Source organism: Panthera tigris, chromosome B3 (genome assembly GCF_018350195.1).
Source record: "Panthera tigris isolate Pti1 chromosome B3, P.tigris_Pti1_mat1.1, whole genome shotgun sequence".
Classification (NCBI taxonomy): domain Eukaryota; kingdom Metazoa; phylum Chordata; class Mammalia; order Carnivora; family Felidae; genus Panthera; species Panthera tigris.
In genome coordinates this window covers 45,326,325-45,338,858 of record NC_056665.1, presented here as the reverse complement: position 1 = coordinate 45,338,858, position 12,534 = coordinate 45,326,325, and the positions used below count along the sequence as shown (strand labels likewise).

Below are 12,534 nucleotides of genomic sequence, written 5' to 3'. Positions count from 1 at the left end.
GGGAATAATCCAAAAGATAGGACTTTCAACCAAGACAAACAAGTATTTTTGTGTGTGTGAAGAAAGGCTTTGTCCACATCATGGCTCAGGGTTGGCTGGAAAGGCAGAATCAGGCAGTGAGCAGTACTGTCCCCACCTGTTCCCAACAGGATTATTCCACCCTCATGTCCAACAGGCCATCCAGCCCAGTCTGGTTTGGCAGGATTCACTGCACTCTCAGTTTGGACTTATTTGTAAAACACTTGGTACTTTCACAAAGCTCCCTTTAACAGATAGAAAATTACTTTTCTTCTGGTTGTTAGTTTCTGCTTTTACTTTTTTCTCCAACAAAAAAACAGCAATTTTGAAGATCATCCTGAGTGTCCACAATGCAAAAGAACTGCCATTCCATTTCCTTTGGGAATTGCTTTGGGTAAACAGCAGTGGATGTATAATAGACATGGGGGCTTCTGTCAAACACAGAGGTTCAGAGGGGTCAGCCAGGAAAAAACGGAAGCTGCCACTGAATCTATTCCTGCCTCAGGGTATCCACCCAATTACCGCAAGCTGAAAGAAAAGGTTGAGGCTGGGGACCTGTAGCTCGGCCCTCGGGTAGTCCGCTCCCACACTGACTCTGGTCAGTCATCTCCACTGCCCCAACTGAAATTGTGCCAGCTATCTGACATGGGAGTGAGGACATCCCAGATCATCTATCCCTAGCCAAGCCACCAGCTGACCACAGGGATCTGAGGAGCCAGTCCACCCAGCCCACAACTGCCCAGCCAATTCACAAAATCATGAGAAATAATAAACGTTTATTACTTAAACCACCAAGTCTGGGGTGGTTTATTATACTAAAAGCCAGCAGACACAATAGGGCAAGAAAAGGTGACTAATACACTGAACATCCTGGGATGCAATCCCTAATGACTCTTTTACATAACACTCATTGAGACTAATGATTTGATTGTATGTCAACTGTCATCAGAATAATCAGGCAAAGATCCACAACTGACCATACACCTTAATATTCATCTCAACACAATGTTTGCTATAACCCTTGGAATGAAATCGTATGGGTTTCAGAGGTTTATGAACTTCCTAAGATTACATGAAGAATTGTCTGTTTATGTGTTTTTTCTTCTTAATTGGAAAAAGATGTTAAAAGTATGGAGAATAAAATAAATATGTATGTACACACACTGGCCAGAATTAATGATACTATTTTATTATATTTGCTTTGGATTTTCTAATCTATAAAGTAAATGAAACACTACCAAGTGTTAAAATTAGTCAACTGACCCCAGTCTTCTCCCTTTTCTCCATGCCTCTTATTTATTTATTTTTTTAACTGATCTCTAAGCCAAAGGTGAGGCTCAAACTCACAACCTTGGGATCAAGAGTCGGACGCTCCACCAACTGACCCAGCCAGGCCTGCCCCTCCTTCCCTCTTTAGCAGATTCAATTTGGTAACTTTCCAGTCCACTGATTTGTATTTTTAAAAGAATATATGCATAAATATATATGTATGAATACATATCCCCAAACAATATACTGTGTATAGTTTTTTTTTTAATTTTTCTTAGTTTTTATTATATGTATCTTTCTACAACTTGCTTCTTCACCAAACACTACTTTTGTGAGATCTATCCATACTGATACTTGGTTACCAATAAGTTGCGTGTATTTATGCATTTCTCTACTAACAGACATTTAGATTGTTCTGGTTCGTTTTTGTTTTTACTATTACAAACACTGTTGGGACACAGGTCGATAGATTCCAACATATTTTCAGAGGACCTCAGGATACCCCCCAAATAAGAGGAGTCTCCGTTTGACAAGCTGATGGGGGTAAGTTGAATTGTTATGATTTTGTAGACATATTTCTGTATTCAAGCGTTCCCGAGTCTTGAGGAAGCCATCTTTATTCATACTCTAAAATAGCTTAATAGATGCTTCTGCATTTAAATTCAAAATTTTCTATAACAAAGGTCTGCATCTACTTGGGGCACTAAAAGCAACCTTATTTTTGTTGTTGTTGCTGAAAATTCCTACAATCAGACAATGACAATGTCTACATCATTCTGTTACCAAAAAATACTATGCTAAGTTGCTGTCGACATCAAATGCTGGTCACGCTGATTAAATTACTAAGCCACTAACGATGTGGTCCTAATTTTTTATTTGTTTTCTTTCATGTAGGAGGACTAATGGGCTAGGTTTCTTGTGGTTATCTTGTTTCCCTTATTTTCTACTTTTTTAACCTAATTGAGATCAGAGCATTTTCTAGCATGACTTTTATTTTACCCTTATTCCCAGTGTGATATCACCCAGTACCCAAACTTGATGATATGCAAAGTCCCCAAAACAAGGAAATTAAAGCCAAGATCCTTACTACCCATGACAGACAACGTTCTTAGGTCTAAATTATCCCACCCTGGCACTATTGAGTAAAATTAACTAAAACAGATTATTTTTTAATCAACCTTGTCTTCCTTCAAAAGTAGGTGAAATGATTAAGCGATATACGGATGCTTGGATTCAGAAACTTCAAATTAGAAATCATGTATTCAATTGCTTGTGAAAGAGCATAAAGTTAAAAGACCTGCTTCCTTACACACAAGTTGTATGCCCCCTGAACAGTTCTCTTTCCCTTGTTACACTTTGGTTTCTTACCTATAAAATGGCAACAAAAACCATCATTGGTGCAGGAAGAAGTGAACTCACCTATAGGAAAGCTGTTTGTTACCATTCCTCCATTAGACATGAGCTCCTCCCAGAGGCGGTGCTTAATTCATCTTTGATTTCCCAATGGTTGCCGTCATATTTGGTTAAGGATTCCTACCTAGTAATAAGCATGTATGCTATAACGTCTTTCGTAACTGCTATTGTCTTTTCCACTTTAGGGTTCAAAGCTCCCCACCTCCAACTACCTGCGTTCTCTGATAAGACCATTCATACTTGTCAAGTTACAGTCAGAAGCCTGAGCACCCACTGGTGTTACACATTTGAGTGCCAATGCCATAAACTAGGGAGAACACCCATAGCAGGACTTAGGAGTTTGGAGTGTCCCCCAAGCCTGCCTGTGTTGCTTCACATTCTGCACTAGAGAGGGGTCTACATGTCTCAAAAGCAACAGGAAGTTGAGCAGCTCATTAATGACAGGGAGGGTCTCCCTGGTACGTAGCTCTAGAGGCAAAGTCTCTGCACAGTTATGACAGGCTGGGTAAGCAGGTTACATGGAATTACTATACCACCACCGAAAAGTGATAAATATGCTTACCAGGAAAAGGTTTTATAAAATAGGTGGAAAAATACAAGAGCCCAAATTGTACATTTAGCCCATAATTACAACTACATAAAAAGGGTGTGCATTTGGACAGATTAGAAGGGAACCCAAAAGCATGAAAATAATTACTATTAGGGTAGTGACATTACAGGTGAATCCTCCAAATTTATTTCAAAAATTGAAACAGTAATAAATCAAAAATAAATGACCTTCCACCTCCAAGTAGGCTTTTCTGAAGGAAAGAAAGAAAACTACCCGGTCACGTCTAGACTCTAAGGAAACAGACCCTAATCCAACACTATGGTTTGGTGGGAAAAGCCTTATTTGATTGGGATCAGAAAATGAATCCTGGCACCAGGTCAGTCAAATCCTACTTCTGAGGCTTCAGAAGTCAACCCATCTACACTTTTCTGTGAAATCCAGCAAAAGGATTTAGGATAGAAGATTTTTTTTTTTTTTTTTTTTTTTTTAGTAACCTCTACACCCAACATGGGGCTTGAACTCATAACCTGGAGATCAAGAGTCATATGTTCCAGGGACCCAGCCAGCCAGGTGCCCCTAGGATAGAATTTTTAAATCTCTTCTGGGCATTCTACAATGTAGTATGTTTTACTTTCTACAATGTAGCATATCACTATAAGTCCCATGAATGAACTTTTAACAAACACATCAGAACTCAAAACAGGGGAGAGACCATGGCCCCCTTCAGAGCAGTTTCTTGTATTTATTCCTGGAAAAAGCCACCTCCCCTTTGTCCTCCAAAGCCTATCGTATGATATTTCACATCTTCAGAAGGGCCAATTTCTTCTTTAGGGCAGAATGTAACTTCTGGAAACAGTGGAGAGGGACTTGGTATGAATAAGATGGGCGATCAAGCTGAACACTAAAGTTTTAGGTCAAAAAAGAAGTAAAAAAAACAAACAGATTTTCTTAAGTGGCCACTCAGAGGTGCTTCGTACTTCAGTGACATTGTTCCCTGGTGGCAACTCAGAAGGGCGGGCTGACTTCCCTGGGACGTACAGTGCAAAGTTCCAGGGCTGGTCAAAGCCAATCCCTCGATTTTAGGGAGCACTCTTACAGTTCTATTTTGCTCAAGTGTGGCTGTCATAAAGATAGGTTAAAAAAAATACCTTGCTACGATGCCCAAAAACCTTTTGTCTCTGCCAAAATAAACTGTGAAGCTGAAATTCAAGACACAATTTGTTTACCATTATTACAGAATGTGCTTGTAAGGCCAAGATGTTTATTTTTAGTACCTTTGGCATTTAACCTTTAACCCCTTATTGCTCTGTAAATATTAAGTCCCAGCAAGGTAAAAAAATAATAAAAATATCAAAACCTCATCATTTTAATAACATATTGATGAAAACACAATTGCTGCATCTTTGTGAAAAAAAAATAGTAGATGACTCAGGCTTGGAAAATCATGACTGTACATAATTTCTATATATTCCATAATGAAGCTTATAATACTTTGCATTGGTATACAGGTTTCAAACTATTTCTGCTTTTTGAACCCAATGAAAATAGCTGTCACAAGTTCTGACCAAGTAATGAGACCCAATCGTTTCTCATTAGGAAATGCAAAGTATTACATGTTCTCTCTTTCATTTAGTCTCACATGAGCTCATGACATTAACACTGAGTACAGGAGCAAAAAGTCATATCCCAAGTCAATATTTACCAAAATGCTCATTATCTAGGCCCAAAGGTAACTCCTGAGACAGACCTCAAATCCAGGAGATTCAACTAAAAGAGTAATAAAAGAGGTCTAGCATGCAATAAAGGGGTTGGGGGGGGGATTTTCCCCAGAAGAGGTGGGGGCGGGGGGGGGGGTGGAGAGGCAGGTGTGATGGGTTAAGAAAGAGAAGTTCAGTTCACAGCCTCACCACTCATACAACTTACACATCTACACTGGTGTTTAGATTGCTCCAAATTTGGATGCAGATTTTCCTTGTTAATAGCCTGGTGATTCCATAGGCTGAAAATACCAGGGAACTCCCTCTCTTAAAGGAAACCCAGTGGGAAGGTGTGGATGTATCAGTGAAACACCATTACTGGTATATGGTTAAAGTTGAGACATTCCTGCTGGTGAGCGAATGGAAGAAAGCATGTGGTTCTCAGGGACACCACTTTGAGATTTACAATAGAGTGGCTACAAACAGCTGACCTGCAGGTGTTTGGCCTTGCAGCAATGATCAGAACACTTTTAAGAATTAACCGGTCTGGCACAAAAATTTGGATTTCCAGCTTCCCTTGAAATATGTAATAGGATCAATGTAACCATGGTAATGTGGTAGTTGTCACGAACCATGGCCTAAGGTCAAGTAATGGTGCTTCTTTAGAGGGGTATATTTACTCTCTAGAGGACAGCCTCACCCCATGAAAAATTGTATGCATCCTGGCCTTTGCAGACATTGGAGTTTGCAACCACGGACAAAGCTGAAATCCCCTGCAGGAGTGTGAAGGAGGCGACTTTCACTCCTTCTGCTACTGTCTGCTTCCTCCACTTCTCCATCCCTTTCTATCTGCTGCTCCATGGGCTTTCTCTTTGTGCCCTGGGCCGACCAAACGTTCCCCATGAGGCTGGCCAACCCAAGCTGGCCCCTAGATAATGTCCTGAATTCCATATCCTTCCCTAACCCCTCTGCCTCCATCAAAACTTTTCTGTGCTTCAACCCATTTTTGTTTTGGTTTGGCTTTGTACTATGTCGTTTTGGCCAGGAAACTATTAGCAATCTGATAAACTAATCAGTGGGAGTGGACTAGGTTACCTTCCCAGAAAACATACTTGAAATGGATTCCAGACTTTCTAAATACGTGCCATGCCTTCACCCAAAGGAACTTACCTACCTCGTAGTCAGCTGTCTGACAGATTTCTAAGTACATAAGTCTATTCCTGTGTATTTTTTACAAATAACATCTGTATTTACTCACAAATAATATGCTAGTGAGGGAAAGGGGCGTATCCTGACCATCGTCTGAGGTGATGGCCAATTCAGATTTACTCAAATAGTTCAGTATATTTAAGTCAGAGAAGCCCTATGAATAATAATTTCTGCACCTGACATATATAGATAGCAGAGCTACAGACATGGGTTCCAGTCCATTGGACAGTCCAAGCTGTCATGCCCACTAAAACAGAACTCCCTTTGTAGACGATAAAGCCAAATTCGACAAGGGAAATCTTAGTAGGCTATGATTATTAATCAAAGTCAAAGGAGATTGTGGGTCCATCCTAACCAAGGTGCACTAAATTATAAAGACATGCAGAGATTTTTTTTTTTTTTCAGTTCGTCAAGTCTCCAAACATAGTTGTTGCTTCTCCAAAGATGGAGAAAAGTGTCCCAAAGTGAGCTTTCAGGAAAAAGATAGGAGGTGAACTCTACACTGGACATTGTGCTCATGAATCAGAAAATGACAATCTTCCTCATGAGTCACAACTGAATGAGTCTTGGCAGGGCCTTAGGGACAGGTTGAGAGTCTTCCTCGTGTGCTACCAGACTTCCTAAGGGATCACACACACAAACAGGCAAACACACAACAATACAGCAGCTCTCCCTACAGCCCAGCCAAGGGCCCCACAGAGTCTCTTCTCCATGCTAACCCTCAGCCACACCCACTGAAGGCAATGCCCCTTCTCTTCCTGTTCTAAGCAGCTGAAGGATGCAGCTGGGCAGACCCACACAGATGTGAATGAAACACAAAATGAAGCCTCATTTGGCTTGAAAGGGTCATATATCAACAGTAAACATTCTAACTGAGGTTGCCGACGACTTAGGATGGGGGATGCCCTAAGACAACTTCACCTAGCTAATGAACAATTTCTCAACCCACTGAAGAAATGATTCATTTAATTTTGGCCACGTTACTCTACCTCTAGTAGACGGAGCAATGGCGCATGTCCTGTTTCAGGGCAGCAGCTGCTTTAACTTTTTTCTGATGCACTGATAGCCGCCTGGCTGGCCACAACACCACCATCTGTGCCGCTGGCAGGGAACCCATCAATAGGTAAGTCACACCCTGTCCTCCGACAGACATACTATGCAACTCTGGAAACAATTCTCTTCCTTAGAACATGCCTCCTCCGCATCCATTCGATCAACCATCTACTTCAAAAGCAATGTGGCCGAACTGAGCACGTTATTTCCCAGGTCTCCAGAACAGGCATCAGAGACTACTTTTGCAGTGTGTCCGGCATGAAAAATGAATTCACTGAGGCAAAGTTAACTTTCTCAAGGTAGCGCTCAAGTATTTGAATTCAGTAAGTTTCTTTAAGCTCTTGACATAAACATATTGATTTTGTTTTGTTTTTAGAAATATTGAGCCATGGAAAATAATTATAGCAGTTCTAAAGTACCAGGACTATCACATTGCTGAAATCCAAGAGGCTGATTAGGTAGTGGCCCAATTAGGTAGCTCATCCACCCACCACACATCAGTGTAAGTAAATGGTTCTCTTACAGGGGCTCCAAAAATAACGTGGAGCAGACTGACTCCTTAAACCCTGAAACTTAAAGAGGAAATTTATTTACAGATCAAGTGTCCTCTTAGGGAGGGGCAGAGGTGACACAACTCTGGACTACGTAAAAAGAAAAAGCTTCTGTCAAAGATGCCCTTTTAAAGACTGTTTTGTTTTTAAGCATTCTTTTGAATAAACACAGCACTCACTGGGTCTTAGAGTTGCTTTTGAGTTTTGTATACAGGTTCGCATGGGCCTTGGCCCCATTTCTCAGGCTGGTCTTGCGGGATAGATTTTTAAATCAGCGCTGTACCAGTTACCATTTTGACTTAGCTCCCCATTCACAGTCATTAAAACTTAACAAAACAAACCAGAAGAGGATCAGGTCATCCACCCAGGCAGGGTTCTTTGAAAAGAAGCAAGTGTGGAAACTATGAAGCCTCGTAGTAGCACTTTTTTTTTTTTTCTTTCTTTCTCGGATGGACTGTCAATCTCTTCAAAATCGAGTCCTTGCCTTTGTGCTTCGGATAGAAACGAACACCATACCCAAACCCAGGGGGATGCGGCTCAGGTTAATGGAGCGGAGTGGGTTGCTGGGGGGCGGGTAGGGGGAAAGTCAGAGCCGAGTGAGAAAAAGTCAGCCACTTCCCTGTATTCCCAAAGTGCCAACGGAAAAAGAACAAAACACTCGACTTCCTCCCGTGCGACCCGTTCGCGGTACACCCGAAAAGCGCCAGTCACCTCGCCCTCGGGGAAGGGGTGGGGGGTGGGGGTGTTTACTCGGCCTCGCGGGCGCGGAGACCCAACCAGCCGCGAGGCTGCCGGCTGCGCCCGGTCACTTTCGCTCTCAGCCGCCCGCCCAGCGCCAGGTGCTCGCCCTACCTGGCGCCCCCGCCGGCCTTTGTGCGGCCCGCGCCGCCCCCGCCGGCGTGTGACTGCCAGGCGGGACAGCTGCTGGCGGCGCGGGGGGCGGAGAGGCGGCGAGGCGGGGAGGCGGCCGGCGCCCGTGCCCGCCGGCGGGGAGGGGGGCGCGGGGCGCGCGCAGGGGAGGGGGCGCGGCGAGCCGGCTCCTGCGCCTCGGTGCCGCGCTCCCCGCCGCCGCGGGCAGGACCGCGGGGCCACCGACGCTGCCCCCACGGTCCCCGCGGAAAGAGAGGGGTCCCCTCCGAGGGCCGTGCCCCCGAGCGCAGAGCTGCCCCCATGCTGGCTTCCGACAGCTGGCAGCCATAGCAACCCGGCCACAAAAAGTTTCGCGGCGCCCAAAGCGGCTTGAAAGAAAGTTTTCCTTGGCCCCTCGCTCCCTCTCCCCCAGCCAGGGTTTACGGAAAGCAGCAGGCAATCAGAGCTCGCGACGTGCCGACTCCCGCGTCCACCTTCTCCACCCCTGGCCTCGGCTGCGCGCCCAAGGTGGGTGCCCCGCGCCGACGCTTCCTGCCCGGTCCCAGGGTCAGGCGGTCCCGGGACGCCGTGCGGCCAACTCACCATGGTGACTCGCGCCGCGGTCGCGCCTCTGCCGGCGCCGGCTGCCGGGGAGCTGGGGCTGGAACGCAGGCTCCTGGGAGAACTTCAAAAGTTGGTCCCCTTCGCCAAAAACGGGCTCTCGACACCCAAGCACTCACAGGAGCCAATGGGAACCCTGGGGGGACTCCATCCAGGCGGGATCGGTGGCGCTAGGTGAGGGCGAGAAGGAGGAGACTCAGCAGGCGGGGCGCATGCTGCAGAGGGCAGGGGTCCACTCAGACCAGGCGCTCGCGCCCCCCCCCCCCCCCCTGCCTAGGTGAGCCCGATGCTCTCCGCGCGTCTGCCTGGCTGCCCAGCCTCGCTCTTCTTTCTTCGGCCACTAACTCTGTACTCCTCCGGCAGAGCCTCGGCTCGGGCTGGGCAATCTGTCCATAAATGGAGAATTCAGCTCAGGCCTGACCAATCAGGGTTTGTTTTCACAGCGTCACTCCTCAGGGAAACCGTGGTAGCCAACAAGCTTGGAGCTGCTGGAGTTTCCAAAGACCTCTGGATCCTGTAGTTCTCCACGCTAGCCTCCAAAGAGCGCTGCTGACCCGGCTCGCTCCGCAGTGCAAGACCTGAACTGTTGGGAACAAAACCCTCCCTGAAAGAGAGGTAAGCCTCTCATTTTTTTTTTTTTTTTTTTAAACGCGTAAGTTACAGTAGGTGTGGCTTCCAAGCTGAAGTGGTATGATTTTCCCATAACTTTTTTTTTTAAGAAGGAAATATTTTATCAGCATCAAAGATCAGAGTCGTGGCAGCAACCCAAAGGAAATCCTTTTTCTTTCCAACGTCTGGATTGTGAGGAAAGTCAAAAATATCGTTTCCCCTACCCCTCCTTTTACCTGAATTTCCTTGGAAAACAAAGGAAGGCTTTTTTTTTTCTTTTTTCTTTTTTTTTCTTTTGGACTTTTGGGTGGTGGAGAAGTTGCACTGCAGCGAGCAGAGAGACGGGAGAAATAACTGGGAAGAAAGCACTCTCCAACCTCTGTGAACCCTGTCTGTTGAGAACAATTAGTAAAACCGTCACGGCACACGTATATTATTTCAGAGTGTGGGCTTTCAAGACTGGGGTGGGCAGTGAGGCTGAGATTGGAGGTGGGGGGAGAATCCAGAAATAAAGGCAGGGGCTCTGGTTTTATTGTTTCTTAAGAGTTCAGCAAGTAAACTTGGTTACAACAGGATTATCCTGCCAGGAATCTATGGTAGGTAAGATTTGAAAACTTAAGGGCCTGGAGAAAGTATGAAGCATAATGATTTATTGTGATTTACTTATGAATTTTGGCGGTGGCCCTTCACATATGTATAGGATCCTAGAGTTGTATGGATGTTAAAAATGATCTTGTCTAGAACAGGTACACAAAATGTGGTATATTCACGCAATGGGATACTATTCAGCCTTTAAAAAGGAGGGAAATGCTGACGTGTGCCACAACATGGATGAACCTTGAAAACATATTAAGCGAAAGAAGCTAGGCACAAAGACTACATATCATATGATTCCATTTACATACAAGTAAATAATGGGGAAATCTATAGGGGAAAGCAAATTATTGATGGCCAGAACCCAGGTGAAGGGTGGGGGGAGTAATTTATTAATGGGTATGCACTTTCTTATTGGGCTGATGAAAATATTCTGGAATTAGATAGTAATTAGTGTGATGGTTGCACAACTTTGTGAATATACTGAAAGCCACTAAATTGTATGTTTTAGAAGGAAATGTAAATTGTATCTCCTTTTGAAAAATGGAAAGAAAATCAAATTGACTAAATTCTTGTAGTAATCATCCACACAGTGAGACAATAGATATAATTGAATGCCTACTATAGGTCAACTGTAAGTACACTGCTTTCTGCCCTCACCAAGCTTACAATTTTAGAAGGAGGAAGACAGAAGATACTTATGGGAAAGGTATAAATATAATGAGAAGTGGCAGTATTTTTGTGCAAGGAACTGCCATATCTGGAGCTATGGTTTAGGGTAGAGAAGTCATATGGCAGCAATCTATAGCATGAACTGGAAAGGAAACAGCAAGACATCTTCCACCAAATTCTCAGAGAAACAGATCCGATGTTTCAGGGGCATGACAGAATATGATCAGGTATTTTAGGAATTAATGAACAGAGGTTACCAAAGGGAATATTGGAGTTTATCAGTGATACAAGAAACACTACTTATGTTGGAAATGACACGTTGCCTAAGCCACCATCCCATCCACGGATTGACTTGGGCTTCACGGGATACAGACAAAGATGTAGTTGTTTTCCCCAAGGTTAAACCAGGGATACAATGAGACACTGAAAAATCTTTTAATAATTCATCAACAACTTATCAATCTTGGATTCATCTATAACTATCTTGACACTAATTGTTGATTATATTAACATTTGAGGTTGTTTTTTTTTTAATACTTATTTTTATTGTCCCTCATCACCTCTTTCCGGTTTCAAGTGTTAATTCCAATAGGTGCGACTCAAATGGAGATAAATGCTTGTGTTCATTTTGTAACTATATTTTGCAGTATAATTATTTTCCAGAATGAAGTATAAATATATGTATTAATTTTTATATCTAAGCAGTACTTAGATTATAAGATTTAGTGACACATGAAGCTGAATTTGAAGTCTGGCTTTGACATCTAACTAGCTGTGAGATCTTGATTTCTCTGAGCTTTAGCTTCCTTATCTAGAAAATAGGTTGATGTGAGTATGAAATGAAATATGTGTAAAGATGGCCAAGAAATATTGGTTCCTTTTCCCTGCCACCTATACCATGTGTTCTAGCTTAGGGATTCATTTCTGGGTCCCTGGGTGCGATCACACAGATCGTGGCCCTCTGAGTTGTAATGCCAAAATCATGGGGGCTTTTGCACGTGCCTTTTTCTTCAGAGAGTTAATAGCTTTCATCCCAAATTCTCAAAGATGCCATAACTGCCAAAACATGAAGACCCACAGCTCTTGATCATATTTGTTATGCCTTTCTGGGTCTTTGACTTTGTCGTTGCGTTTTTCTTGAGATATAAGGATTTGAATGGAGTCTGATCCTCTAAGGGCAGAGCTTGGATTCTCAAAGCAGAACCCACTAACGCACAGCTCAAACATAGAATATAGAGTATGAGCACGTGATAGGGATCCTATAATTTCACGAAGAATCCTTCAAGCCCTGCCCTGCCCCATACTCATCTCAGGAAGATACGTTGTCAGTTTGGGCTTGTCAGTCTTCTGCCCTGGTTTACCTGGGAGAGTCCTGGTTTATGCTTTTATCTCAGTGAAATTATTAATTGCACCCCTCTTGCATTCCCAA

The 12,534-nt window shown here is 43.7% G+C and overlaps 1 protein-coding gene across 1 annotated transcript in view; it reads right to left on the bottom strand.

The window, feature by feature from the left end:
- MYO1E (myosin IE) overlaps nucleotides 1–9,612 on the bottom strand; it is a 211,567-nt gene extending 201,955 nt beyond the window's left edge. Inside the window, exon 1 of the mRNA XM_042988744.1 lies at nucleotides 9,213–9,612. Coding sequence (XP_042844678.1) covers nucleotides 9,213–9,215 — 3 coding nt within the window. The 5' untranslated portion in view covers nucleotides 9,216–9,612. The remainder of the gene's footprint in view (nucleotides 1–9,212) is intronic.
- Between the last annotated feature and the right edge of the window lie 2,922 nt (nucleotides 9,613–12,534).